The sequence below is a fragment of the Kogia breviceps genome, chromosome 5, assembly GCF_026419965.1.
Source record: "Kogia breviceps isolate mKogBre1 chromosome 5, mKogBre1 haplotype 1, whole genome shotgun sequence".
Classification (NCBI taxonomy): domain Eukaryota; kingdom Metazoa; phylum Chordata; class Mammalia; order Artiodactyla; family Physeteridae; genus Kogia; species Kogia breviceps.
Genome location: NC_081314.1, coordinates 18073694 through 18089285, shown reverse-complemented (window position 1 = coordinate 18089285; position 15592 = coordinate 18073694). Strand labels below are relative to the sequence as shown.

General features: G+C 36.3%; 1 protein-coding gene across 6 annotated transcripts in view; it reads left to right on the top strand.

Moving 5' to 3' along the window:
* The window catches only part of PPP2R3A (protein phosphatase 2 regulatory subunit B''alpha), a 219486-nt gene that overhangs the window by 194031 nt on the left and 9863 nt on the right, over window positions 1–15592 (top strand). For all 6 annotated transcript variants that reach the window (XM_059065088.2, XM_067033743.1, XM_067033744.1 and 3 more), the window contains one exon: window positions 437–543. In XM_059065088.2, the coding sequence (XP_058921071.1) occupies window positions 437–543 (107 nt within the window). The remainder of the gene's footprint in view (window positions 1–436; window positions 544–15592) is intronic.

Sequence of the window (15592 nt, the reverse complement as noted above, 5' to 3'; positions counted from 1 at the left end):
GGGTACACACAGATGAAAAAAGACAGAAGAGCAAAAGGTGGCAACCAAGCACAGTATAGAGAAGGAAATGACTGGGGGGAGAAGGGCTGTTTCTAAAAGATAACACAGATAACACGCTATCTGAGCTGGCTTTGAAAGAAGCAATAAAAATTTGTCAGAGGAAGGGATGGTACATTTCAGGTGGGCATAAGCAAACCACAAGTCACTCCAGATAGCTGCTGCGCAAAACAGTCTAGCTGCTGAACAGCCTTATAATTTTGTAATTCAAGGTGTAGAAAATCACTTTAGGAATGTTACTTTAGCACCACTTTTAACATGTTTAAATGAAACATTTTTTCAGATAGGTTTTTTTCAGTGATGTAAAACATTTGTAATGACCTATTTCCAATTCTTTGTCTTTGATTTTGTTTCCTGTGGCTGTCCTCTTCCCAATCAGGATGTTGAGAATGACAGTCCTGAGCCCTCTGACTGGGACAGGTTTGCTGCTGAGGAATATGAGACCCTTGTAGCAGAGGAGTCTGCCCAAGCACAGTTCCAGGAAGGGTAAGTGAGTCTCCCTTGGTCTTGTAGAACTTTTTTTTAACAGGGGTAACCACATTAGGACCACCTTAAAAAAATCAAGCTAGTAATCCTTTCCTATTTCTACCATTTTTGAATATCATAAAAATGAGTGATTTTAACCAACTTCAGTTAAATGAGTATTTCCCCAGCAGCCTTCTCTTTCCTTCTTCACTAATTTCCTGAAAAGTCTTCTCATGTGCCATTTCCTTTAATGGAGTTGTACCTTTCACTGAAAACTGAGATCATTGTGCAGTCATACTACTTTGCTAGGGATGTTAGTACACCCTGTAAATACAGGAGGCGGCTAGAACTGAAGCTCTTTTTAGTAGTAAAGATCATCATGTTTAAAACAAATCTTTATCAGACATGGTTTTGTGCTTTCAACTCTGAAAAGGAAGTAACTTCTACAAAAGATTTATAATAAGGGTATAATTCCATAAAGGGACTGTGGTAAGAAATTAAACTATCCAAGACTTTTACTGCTTAGAACATTTCAGTAACTATAATTTGCTGGCTCTTTTCATCTTCTAGTGATTCCTTTAGCAGTTCTTATGATTCTTCCTTAGTCATTATTTCTCTAAGCCTCTCAATCCTTATTACTAATGTAATGCATTTTGAATAGGCAGTATATTAATTTGAGTTAATATTCAAATAAAAGAATAAATAGTAACTTTCCTGCTACCCAGTTGTCCCCAGAAGTAACCACTGTTATCATTTTCTGTGTACCCTTCCAAAGACACTCCGTCCCCACTCCCTCCCACACGTTCTCACACTCTTTCTCTCATACACACACACACACACACACACACACACACACACACACACACACATATATACATACATATGTGTATATGTATAAAAGCAAATACACATATACATTCTTTTATTTCTTTCTTCCTCTTACACATATGGTAGCGTACTCATTATTTAGTTCCCTGATTTTTCCACACTTTTATAAAGTTTCTGTTATACAAGATGAATAAGTTCTGGAGATCTGCTGTACAACATAGTATCTATAGTTAAGATATGGTATTGTACACTTTAAAATATGTTAAGATAGATCTCATGTTAAGTGTTCCTACAAAAGAAAAAAAAAAGAACACAAGGAAATGTTTGGAGGTAATGGATATGTTTAGTGCCTTGGTTGTGGTGATGATATCACAGATATATGCATATATCCAAAAATCATCAAGATGTATTCACTAAATGTGTACAGTTTTTTGTATCAAACTTCAATAAAGCTAAAAACGATAACAACAAAGATTGGGAAAGCAGCATGGTGAACCAGATACTTGTATTTTATGATCATTGAGGTATAAATGAGGCATCACAAATATTTGGGGGGCCCTGAGGTGTATGAAAAAATTAATAAAAGAATAACTGAAGGTTGGAGAAAAAAAAATCAATAAATTGGAGATTATTCCATAAATATATTTAATGAATGTGCTAAGTTTTTTATAACTGCATAATATTCCACTATATGGTTATACCATTATTTTACATTCCTCTGTTCACAAACATTATAGTGAAAATAGTGAAATATTAGAGATAATGTTGCAGTGAATAATCTTACATGTGTCATTTTATACATATGCGGGATAAATTTCTAGTGTGTAGCAAACAGATAGCAAACTTGCAAAGACATAGGAGGATTTTAGAGAAACCAACAAGAAATGCAGACACCCAGAACTAGCTATGGTGGGAGCATTTCATCCCTAGGCCTAAAAAGACGAGGTGAAACCATCGTCAGAACCCAAAGAGAAAAGCTATATGGAGAGGGTCACCTGACAGAACTTGTGACTTTCAGTAATGGGATTTAGCCAACCTGTGGCAACCCAGCTGAGAGACAGCTGCTAGAATATCCCGCTTCATTCTCATATCCTTCAGTATCCTGCAGGCACTTCCAACCAGAAGCCAGAAGACAAGAGAGCGTCCATTTGGGTCAGCCTCCTGGGGCACAGAACTAGGGGAAGAGTAGATCTAGAGGGATAAACAGAAAATACCCAGCTCAGTAGATCATGTCAAATAGTCCTCCATAGAGATTGTACCCTTTTACCCCTACCATTAAGTCTTGAATATCTTTTTTGAGAGTACTGAAGAAGCCATCACCAAACCACCTTCTTTAATCTAGAGATTTCCTTAATATGCTTAGCCACAAAACTGGGACCTCATTTTTATGTCAAAGACCCAGAGGAAACCCTTAAAATCATTCATCATTCATTGATTATCTTAAGTCTGAGTGCATCAGAAAAGACAGGCAAGTTGATTCACAGGCATGATTTAGTTTTTTGGCAGGGAGCTTCATTAGTAGGAATTGGGGTAAGTGTACTGATCTTATGAAGCAATAGCACTACTGTTAAGAAGATGTGTAGATGTTTATAATAGTGAAAACTGGAGACAATCTAAGTATTTAATAAGAAGATTAATAAAATTATCCTACATATACACAGTGCAATCCCATGTAACCACTAAAAATCATTTTGTGGGTGTATAATTCTTAACTAGCAAAGAAAAAACAGAGATGTGAAAGAAGGCTTTGAAAGATCAAGTAAAACTGAACAGAAAGGAACAAAATAAAGTTATCAGAAAATTAGGTATATATAAGGAAAACAATAGGGATCTAACTTAAACATACTAGACAGTGGAGCAAATGAAAAAGAAAAACATACTCAAAGATAACAGAAGAGCTTTTCTGAAATAAAAGAAGACCTGAATCTGAAAGGTCAGAAGTCACACCATATCCAGGAAATACTGATGATGACTGGCCCCATAGATGTGTGGTGAATTTAACAGAATTCAAAGATAAATAAAAGTTTACTTTAGGGGCTTTTTCCATTTTTTAAAAAATGCTAGTCACCAGACAAGAGGGGAAAAAAAAAAAATCAGCCTTGCCTTAGGTGCCTCCACAGTAAAAATGAATACTAGAAGATCATAAAATAATATTTATAACTTTCTCAGAGAAAGAAATTCTATATCCTAAAATTTTATAATAACCCAAGATGGCATTCAAACATGAAAACACAAATGGATATTTTCAAACATACAAAAAATTAAAGGAATAAAGCACCCATGAGCTCTTCTTTAAAAAGGACATAATCATAAAACCAAGAGATGAACCAAAATAGAGAGCCCAGAAGTGGAGTGGCCATGGTGGAAAAGAAATAATGGTGAGTGTTCAATCCAGTTAAATATAAAAGGATAGAGGCAGAACATAATATTCCGGACAAAATAATATAACTAAAAGTGGGATGCAGAGAGGTGGAAGAAATATATGTGTAAGTTTCATTAGCAGGGCCTCAACAGCTACCCTCTAAAGCTGGTAAGTCAAGTTGAGGGTTTAAGGCTATCAATTAAAATAAACACTTGAAAAACCAAAGCCAGACTCTAAATATTCTAATTCAATCAGAAAACATGTACACACACAAAAAAGAAAAACACAGACTACGCAGCATAAATATGACAGAACTAAAACAAATACTTTTAAGTCAGTGAATATAAATGGAACAAACTCACTAATTAAAAGAAAAGTATTCAATTATAGAATGACAACAAAAGTTGAATTAAAAAAGACTAAACACCCCAAAAAAGCCGTCCTGATAACATCAGATTCTTGAAGCAGAAACTCCAAAAGGAAAAAAAAAGGAGAAATTGAAACCTGTTATTTGCAGCCATAATAACATATTCCCTGAAAATGGATACCTTTGTGGTTTATTGTCCAGAGACCATTTACAAAATACATATTAGGCCACAAACAAAACTTCAGTGGACTTCTAAAAAGTAACAGTAATACAGACTAGCTTCTCATTTCAAGGAGGTAAACAAAGCATCCTGTAGTTTTCAGTCTCTCATACGATATAAAAATAAGAAATACAGAGCACCACTTGAAGTAATAGGAGAAACTTTCAGGGGACTAAAAGAAGGAAAGCAGATGGAATCGGACTGAAGAGGGAGCCAGAGCTTAGGTTCTGTGCAGGAAGATGAGGAAGATAATTGCCTCAGATAAAGGGAGCAGCAGTTACAGATGATTCATACCTTAATTTGACTGAAACCAAGAGCAAGAGGGAGACCAAAAGAAGAAGCATCCAGGGAGGTTGAACCCTGTACATCCCATCCTACCCATAAAGGAAAGACAAAAGCAGTGAGTATGGGATCTTGGGGCAGCATGGCCCATCCATCCCCCTATTCCCATTTAAAACACTAGCAACCCCACATTGCTCTCTCCTAAGCAGCCAGTGCAGAGGCAACAGTCTGTTCTCTACTACGTAGTAAAGCGGACAAATATCAACCAATAAAATACTCAACAAATGGAAGAAATTTCAACCCTGGAAGGAGACTCACTACAACAATCAGGACATCAAAATGGGTATATTTACTTTTTTTTTTTTCCTGCACCGCACAGCACGTGGGATCTTAGTTCCTCAACCAGGGATCGAACCCGTGCCCCCTGCAGTGGAAGCGCAGAGTCTTAATCACTGGACCGCCAGGGAAGTCTGACTATTTTTAGAGAGAGAAGAGAGAATATTACACTCTTCAAGCAAGACCGGCCTGTATCTTTCCAGTATCTGGAAATGAAAAGAAAAAAAATCTTAATGAAAAAACACAATCATTGGGCTAAATAATAAAATGGAGACATCTGAAAAGTTTTTGATTTGGAATATTGATTGTGATACAGGAGTAAGAAATCCTTGTAGAAACCAGTAGAAATAATAGCCAAATAATTCCAAGAATTTTAGCTGTTTAAACAAATAAAAATATACACAGAAACAGGAATCAGCAAATTTTTTCTGGCCAGGTAGTAAATATTTTAGGCTTTGCAGGTCTCTGTCACAATTACTTAGCTCTGCCACAGTGGTGTGAAAGTAGCCATAATATGTAAGCAAATGAATGTGGCTGTGTTCCAATAAAATTTTAATAATAGACACTGAGATATTAACTTCAGATCATTTTCACATCATGAAATATTCTTCTTTTGATTTTGTTTTCAAATTTAAAAAGGTAAAACCATTCTTAGCTCATGGGCTGTACCAAAACACATGGTGAGACAGATCTGGCCCACTGATTGTAGTTTCCCAATCCCTATAGTAGAGTGAAATTTCAGAACATAAAAGATAAAGAAGAACTGAAAAGCTACCGGAGAGGGAAAAGAAAAGATTACCCACAAATTAAACACAAAAAGAAACAGATACACTAACTAATATGTATAAAATAGATAACAAGAACCTGCTATATAGCACAGGGAACTCCACTTCACTATACAGTAGAAACTAACACAACATTGTAAAACAACTATACCCCAATTTTAAAAAAAAGAAAAAGAAAGAAAGAAATAGAGCGTTTCACTGAAATACTGAAAAGAAAAGAACTTTGAACCTTGAATTCTGTTCCTATTTAAATGTGAGGCCCAGATAAAGACATTTTTAGACATTCAAAGATGCAAAATGGTTGCAACCCACAGATGATCTCTGAAAGAAATATTAAAGGGTATTTCTTCAGCAAGAAGGTAAATATATCCTAAAGGAATAGTGGGATACAAGAAACAACAAAATTAGTAAAACTTATCCTTAGAATTACGGAAGTATTGATTATAGATACTGTTAACAGAGAGAGTAAAAGAAGGTCAGGGTAGGGCTTCCCTGGTGGCGCAGTGGTTGAGAGTCTGCCTGCCGATGCAGGGGACACGCGTTTGTGCCCCGGTCCAGGAGGATCCTATGTGCCGTGGAGCAGCTGGGCCCGTGAGCCATGGCCGCTGAGCCTGCACGTCCGGAGCCTGTGCTCCACAACAAGAGAGGCCACAACAGTGAGAGGCCCGCATACCGCAAAAAAAAAAAAAAAAAAAAAAAAAAAAAAAGGTCAGGGTAATATGCTATGAATCTTTTTTACAGTGAAGAATATAGACACTGATAAATTTATATTTAACAATGCCTAGAGTTAAAGTATGTCTGTTGGGCTTCCCCGGTGACGCAGTGGTTAAGAATCCGCCTGCCAATGCAGGGGACACAGGTTCGAGCCCTGGTTCAGGGAGATCCCACATGCTGCAGAGCAACAAAGTCCGTGCGCCACAACTACTGAGCCTGTGCTCTAGAGCCCGTGAGCCACAGCTATTGAAGCCTGCGTGCCTAGAGCCCGTGCTCCGCTGTAACAAGAGAAGCCAGCGCAATGAGAAGCCTGCGCACTGCAACGAGTAGCCCCTGCTCTCTGCAACTGGAGAAAAGCCCGTGCATAGCAAGAGACCCAACGCAGCCAAAAATACATAAAGCAAATAAATTAAAATTTATTTATATATGTCTGTTAAAAGTTTTAAGGACAGGGCTTCCCTGGTGGTGCAGTGGTTAAGAATCTGCCTGCCAATGCAGGAGACACGGGTTCGAGCCCTAGTCCAGGAAGAGCCCACATGCCACGGAGCAATTAAGCCCATGCACCACAACTACTGAGCCCGCACTCTAGAGCCTGTGCTCCGCAACAAGAGAAGCCACCGCAACAAGAAGCCCACGCACCGCAACGAAGAGTAGCCCCTGCTCACCACAACTAAAGAAAGACCGCACACAGCAACTAAGACCCAACGCAGCCAAAACATAAAAAGAAGTTTAAGGAAAATCACTAAAAGAATAAATATTAAATGGAAAACTTTCTAATCATTTTTAGAAAAAGACAGTAGACTATTAACTGGAAAAATAGTTGTATAAAGAAAACTCAATCTACTAAAAGACAATGTGTTTATCAGTATTCTTTTAGTGAGAAGTGACTTTAACTCAAATTGGCATAAGGGGGGAAAAGCATTAGCAAAAAGGAAATTATTGGCTTATAGAACTGAAAAGTCTAGGGATAGTACTGACTTTAGAGACTTTATCTCTTTCATCTCTTAGATAATGCTTTCCTTTCATTCTTTCACTCTTCAGCAAGTTTTTTATATGTGGTGGCAAGATGATACCTTCAAGTTCAAATAAAAGAGAAAATCCCTTTCCCACAAGATCCAACAAAAGCCCAGGACTTGTGTTGGCTCTGATTGGCTTGGTTTGGGTCTAGTCCCTGAACCAGCTCCTGAAGGAGTTAGGCCTAGAACTTAGCTTGGACAGGAGTCAAGTTCATCCAAACCATGTGTATTCCCAAGGAAAAGTTGGGAGTTTTGAAAATATGGCCCCAAAAAAGGAACAGCAGATGTCCACTACAGTAAGAAAGGAGACAAAAAGACAAAGACGGACAAAATAAATGGACAAAGTAAGTCCAGATATAGTATGAATCACAAAACTCAGAATGGATTAAAAATCCAACTGTACACTATTCTTTTAGATTCATACCTACCTAACACAGAGGTAACAGTCAAATAAATAGTAAACAAGAGAAAATCAGGTATAGCAATGTTAATGAGACAAAGAGAATTGAAACCTTTAAAAGAAACTTACCAGTATTTCAGCAGCTGGCCATGAAAATAAGTTACAAACTTTATGCAATACATAAAACAAATCTGATAGAAATACAAGGAAAACTGACAATCCGATAGTCATATAAAAACCAACAAATCAAACAGGCTAAAAAATTCATAAAGAATATAGAATTAGGGCTTCCCTGGTGGCACAGTGGTTGAGAGTCCACCTGCCGAGGCAGGGGACACGGGTTCGTGCCCCGGTCCAGGAAGATCCCACATGCCATGGAGCAACTGGGCCCGTAAGCCATGGCTGCTGAGCCTGCGCACCCGGAGCCTGTGCTCTGCAACAGGAGAGGCCACAACAGTGAGAGGCCCACGTACCGCAAAAAAAAAAAAAAAAAAAAGAATGTAGAATTAGTAAACTTTCATAGAAGTACTCAAAAGTATACTTGGTACCCAACAAATACACATGGGACCATCAAAATAAAGTACCTATTTATTAAGGCATGAAGGAAACTGCAACATTTTTTTAAAATTACTAGCATATAGGCCACATTTGTTACTTAAAATGTAACCTGAAATTAACAACAAAAATGCACATATCTGGAGAGTTAAAAATAAAATTTTGAAAAATTAAATATATCTTAAAATGATTGTTAAGCTAAAGAGATCAAAATACCAATTACAGTTTCTTTTAGAATCAGGCAATGAAAGCATTATATTTATTAAAATCTGTGGGATATGGACAGGGGAAAATTTGTAACCTGTAGACAGAAATATATGAATTAGGCGATGCATAAAAAAGAATGACAAAATAGACCCAAATAAAGTACATAAAAGGAAGAAGTTCAACAACTGTATTTCAAACAAAAATAAATCTATTAACTTTTCCATACATACCCATATTCTGTGCCAAGCACTATTCTAAATATTTTAATTCATAAAACCTCTATTTTGTAGGTGCTGTTATACCTAGTTTACAGATATTAAAACTGAACTACAGAAGATTAATTTGTCAAATCTACCAACATATATAAAAGAATACATCATAAGTAAGGGGGTTTTATCCCAAGATTGCAACAGTGGTTCAACTTTACAAAATCTGTCATTAACAGATGAAAGGAGTAAAAAGGAAACAAAATATAAACTGATTCTTTGAAGGCATGTGATAAAATATATTTTCTGGTTTGGAAAAAAATCATAAAACTAAGCAAACTTAAGAGCACCTCCTTAATGGGTAAAGGGTATTAATCCCATGCCCCAGAAACAACCAGCTAAAAATATAATAGAAAAAAATCCTATTTGTGATATCAACAAAAAAAGTGACTTGAAAATATATGTGAAGAAAATATAAAATTTCACTAAAAGTTATAAAGATCATTCCCCATGTTAAAATTAATTTATTAATTTGATATAATCCCCCTAAATATGTTGTAGAACTTGATCAGCTAATTCTAAAACTCATACTGAACAATAAATACAAAAGAATTGCAGTGAGTTCTGAAAAGAAACAAAGGTATGGTGGGGCACAGGGGACGTGTACTATAAAGCCATAGTAATTAAACTCATTTTAGAATCCATGCCAAAACAGAAGATTTATGCAAAGCAGTACAGTATATGATAAAGATAGTGTGTCAAGAAAAGTCTAGTCAGTAAAATGTTGGCTCTCTGTGGTAGAGTGAAAAAAGTACATATTAAGCTAATATCTGCATACAAATAGAGTTTAAAAGCAAAAAAGTGATGGGAGAAATTTATAGGGAAATTATTTATAGATTTGAGTATATTTTAAAAGTGACAAATTCTATATCATAATCAAAAGGCAAACACATAGGGCTGAATACTTTCATAAATTGGATTCTTCAAAATCAATAGTTAAGAACATGAATATTAACCAATTCTACATCAAAAGATAGAAATTTCACCCAGGAAATAACAATGAAAATTCCCACTTCACCAACAGTTAAAACGTAGTAGCCCGATATAACCATTTTAAGTGTTATCTGTACCTAACTACAAAGCCCCAAAATACATGAAACAAAAATTGCCAAACAATTCAACAATTACAGCTGGAGATTTCAACACTCCTCTTACAGTAACTGATAGAACTAGAGACAATCACTAAGGATACAGAAGACTTGATAAACACAGTCAATGTATTTGATCTAATCAATATATACACTCCACAAAACAGTAGCAAAATACACATTTTTCTCAAATGCACATGGAACTTCTTCAGGAAAGACCATCTGTTAGGTGAATAAAACAAGATTCAGTAAATTCAAATCAAGTATGTTTTCTGACCATTATAGAATAAAATTACAAATCAATAACAGAAGGAAATCTGGGAACCCCAAAATGTTTGGAAATTAAATAACACACTTTTAAAGACGCATGGGTCAAAGAAGACACTGCAGGGAAATTTAATATTATCTTGAAATGAATAAAAATAAAAGAACATATGAAAATGTATGAGGTGCAATTAAAGCAGTGCTTAGAGAAATATTTATGGCCCAGAAAGGTTGAACATCAATAATATAAGCTTCCATCTTAAGAAGCTAGAAGAGGGAAGAGCCAAATAGACCCAAAATAAGTAGAAAGAAGGAAATAATGAAGATCAGAGTAGAAATCCACCAAATAGAAAATAGGAAAACAATATGAAAGAACTGATGAAACCAAAAGTTGGTTCTTTGGAAAGATTTTTAAAACAGATAAAGCTTTAGAAAAAACAAAAGAGAGAGAGAGAGAGAAAGGAATAAAATCAGGATGAAAGAGGTTGTATCACTATGGACACTATAGAACTTAATTATAAAGGAATATTATGAACAACTTTATCCCAATAAATTTGACATCTTAGATGACATGGGACAAAATCCTCAAAAAACTCAAATTACCAAAACTGGCTCAAGAAGAAATGGAAAATCAGGATAGACTATATCAAGATACTAAATAAGTTAAGTTTTCCCCAAAAGAAAAGTCCAGGTCCAGATAGTTCCAATGGCAAGTTCTGTCAAATATTTAAGGGAAAAAATAATACCAATCTTTCATTAATACTTTCAGAAAATAACAGGAGGGAACACTTCTAAATTTATTTTAGAAAGCCAATATTACCCTTATACCAAAGCCAGACAAAGAGATCACAAGAAATCCCTCATGAACATCAATATAAAACTTTTCACAAAATATTTAAAATATCAAATCCAGCAACATATAAAAAAAGATTATACACTCTAAGTGGGGTTTACCCCTGGAATGGAAGGCTGTCTTAACATCTTAAAATCTATTAATGTAATACACCATATTCATATAATAAAGGACAAAAACCACATAATCATTTCCATAGACACAAAAAAGAATTTGACAAAATCCAACATCCATTCACAGTAACTCTTACCCCAGTAAGGATAAAAAGGAACTTCCTTAACCTGATAAAAGGCATCTATAATTAACATCATATGTATAGTGAAAAAATGAATGCCTTTCCACTAAGATCAGGAACAAGGCAAGGATGTTTCTGTCCCTCCCCATTTCTACTCAACACTAACTGAGTGTCCTATCCTGTGCAGTAAGACAAGAAAAAAAAAATTTTAAGTGTTCAGATTGGAAAGAAAAAAGTAAATCTATTCCTAGATTATATATCCTTTAAGTAGAAAATACAAAGAAATCTGTGTAAAATCTACCAGAACTAATAAATGAGTTAGCAAGGTCTCAGAATACAAGCTCAGTATACAAAAATCAGTTGTATTTCCATGTACTAGCAATGAACAAATAGTGAAATTCAAATAAAGAATTCTATTCACAACAGCATCAAAAAAAAAATACAATAAATATAACAAAAGAACTATAATACTTGCAATCTGAAAACTGCAAAACAGTGCTGAGAGAAATTAAAGACCCAAATAAATAGAATTAGAAAGCTCAGTATTGTTAAAATGTCAGTTCTCCCCAAATTGATCTACAGATTTAACCCACTCCCTATCAAAATCCCTGCAGGCTTCTGTTATAGAAATTGGAAAACTGATCCTAAAATTTATATAGAAATGCAAAATACCTAGAATAGCCGAACACTTTTTTAAAAGAACAAAGCTGAAGGACTTAGGCTACCTGATTTCAAAACTTACGACAAAGCAAACAACCATCACGGCATTGTAGAATTGGTAAGTATACACAATCAATGAAACACTCTAGAAATAGACCCTCATATATACAGCCAATTAATTTTCAACCAAAGCAGAGAGGGTAGTCTTTTCAGAAATGACACTGAAATAATTGGATGTCCATATGCAAAAACAAGAACCTCAATCCGTATCTCACACCATATACAAAGATAATTATCTCGAGTTCCCTGGTGGTCTAGTGGTTAGGATTTGGTGCTTTCACTGCCATGGCCTGGGTCCCTGGTTGGGGAACTAAGATCCCGCATGCCACACAGAACAGCCAAAATTTTTTTTAAAAAAGGCAGGCTTGCCAAAGGGAAAGGGGCGGGGAGGATGGATTGGGGGTTTGGGATAAGCAGATACACACTACCATATGTAGGGTAGATGACCAACAAGGATTTGCTGTGTGGCATAGGGAACTCCATTCAGTATCTTCTGGTGACCTATAGTGAACAAGAATCTGAAAAAGAATATATATGTATAACTGAATCACTTTGCTGTAAACCTGAAGTACTCAGTATTGCAAATCAACTATATTTCAATAAAAAATAAAATATCACAATTTTTTAAATTTTTCTAAAAAATTCTAGAATGACAGAAACCAAATCAGTGGTTAGCTGGGGAGGGCAAAAGTGATTCTAAAGGGGCATAAGGAAACTTTCGTTGGGGGGGTGGATATTTACATGATCTTGAGGTGTTGCTTTTACAGGTGTATACAAAAGTCAAAACCTATTAATTACACACTTTAAATATGAGCAATTTATTCTATGTCAAATATACCTCAATAAATAAAAGGAAAGAACTACTAATACATGCAACAACACGGATGAATCTAAAAAATACCATTCTACATGAAAGAAGCCGGACACTAAAGACTACATATTATATGATTCCATTTATATGAAATTTCTAGAAAAGGCAAAATTATAGAGCCAGAAAACAGATCAGTGGTTGCCTAGTTCCAGGATTGAGAGTACAAAGTGAATGCAAACAAGCACAGGGAGAGGAAAGGCAGATGGAGAGATGAAAGTATTCTACAATTGAATTGTGGTGACGATGCACAATTACTAAAACACATTAAACACTTAAGATCAGTGAATTCTATGATATGTAAATTACACTTAAATAAAACATTTGTAAAAAGAGCCCAAAAAAGTTTAGTTTATTAAATTGGCAGGAATTTTTTAAGAGACGGTATGAATTCAGTACATGTTTGCATTCTTGCTGTATACTAAGCATTATTGGATATTGGTGAACACAGACAGGATCCCTGCCTTAGCAGGGAAAAACAGGCAGGTACAATTAAAGTGTCTTAACTGCTCTTTCATAGAAGCAGCACATTGTAGTAACAGATATTGCTGGTAGAAGCAAATTGACCCAACCTCCCTGGAAATTAATTTGACAATATGCTGCAAAAGCCTGAATTCATACCCTTTGACTCCCAGTTCTAATTCTGGGTATCTATTGTAAGTAATCAGAAATTTAGATAGAACTGTTCTATCCAAACAGTTGGCACTGGTCACAGGTAATTATAAAATTTAAAATTTCAAAGCAACACAAATGCACAATAACAGAATGGTTAAGCAAGTCATGGTATCTATGTGTCATATTTTGCAGACATTTAAATTATGTGTTGCACAAAAATGTAACATGGAGAAATCAGGGTTACAAAATTGTGATATCATCTCAATATTAAAAGTGTGTATCTATATAAACATGCTAAATGATAAGGCTCCAAAATATTAACAGTGGTTAACTCTGGGCTGTGGGATTTCAAGTACTTTGGTTTGTTATACTGTTCTATAATTTATAATGTTTGTATAATGAACATGTACTACTATAATAAACAGGAAGAAGTTATTTTTCTCCTTTATGTGTTCACATAGGTGATATGTAGTCACTGCAGAAGTTAGAAATGAAGATAAAAATCTTCACCTAAAATCTACCACCCAGAGATAGCCTCACTTATCATTTAGGAGTATATCCTTCTAGACATTTCTTTGCAAATAGATAAGTAATTTGTTTTACAGAAATGGAATTTTATACTACATATTGTTTTGTAATCTGCTTTAGAGGAAGGAGAAAATAGAGATAGCAGGTCTAAACACTTAGAAGTTTATTAGTCTAAAAAGAAGAGAAAATAGATGGCAACTACAGAGAAAAGGTAACTGGCTCAAGCAAAAGTTTTTCTCAAGTTGTGGTAGTGCTCAGAGAAGGTGCCAGTGTGTGTGGAGGGCAGAGAGGGGAAGCAAAGGGATACAGACAGAAATACAGGTGAGGGGTCACGAGAGGAGATGCGGAGACCAGCTGTAGTGAAATTTGACCAGTGCATATGAGAGGCTTCTGCTGGACACCCATCTTCTCATGTTGTGGGAGATAAGATAAGGCCTACACAGAGCACATGTGGGTGATGAGATCTCAAGGGGAGAGGAGAACCCTTGACAACAGCCATGGCCTGTAGGGTGAGCACTAGAATGTCAACAAAGGAAAAGAAAGGCCTCTTTATTACAGTTGTTAATAACTGACTGACAATGGTTCAAAAGCAAGGCCAGACCCAGAATTCCAAGGCTACATCACCTAGGGCTACATCTCAAGAGGAATTACAAATAAATCAGGGTGAATTTGCCAAACAGAAATTACCAGAATCAAATATTAGAAAGGGAGGAAGCATGGTAGTGCCATGGAAAGAGCATAAGCTTAGGAGCCAGACAGATCTGGTTCTACCTCCCACTCACCAGCTGGGCAGGTTATCTGACTCCTGAGGCTCAGTTTCAGAAGATACCAGCAACCACCTTCCAAGGGGGGTGTGAGAATCAAAGATAATACATATAAACACCTGGCACGGGGCTTCCCTGGTGGCGCAGTGGTTGCGAGTCCGCCTGCCGATGCAGGGGACGCAGGTTCGTGCCCCGGTCTGGGAACATCCCACATGCCGCGGAGCGGCTGGGCCCGTGACCCATGGCCGCTGAGCCTGCGCGTCCGGAGCCTGTGCTCCGCAACGGGAGAGGCCACAGCGGTGAGAGGCCCGCGTACCGCAAAAAAAAAAAAAAAACAAAAAACACCTGGCACATCGTAGATACCTGACAAATAACAGCTATTACTACTCCCTGAAGGAGAAGCGATACAATATAACATCATGGTTAAAACCACAGAATTTGGATTTAAACAAATTTAGTTAAGTTCAAAGCTTTGCTGTACCAATCACTAGAGCAAGCCTCAGCATCCCCTATACAATGAGGATACCACCTGCCACACCAAGCTGTTTCCAGATTAAATAAGACAATGTACATAATGTATTATGCCCTTAGGCATAGTGCCTATGTAATCAATAAACTGGTTATTATTACTACCACTTCTGTGATCTTGGCCACATTACATAACCTCTCTGAATTATAATTTAGTCAGGTATTACATTAGCATTCCACTGCCTACCTTGTTCCCTTCATTCCGAGGGCACAGTACATGGCACACAGTTGGCAACAGTAAATATCTGTTGCATGAATAACAGGACTGT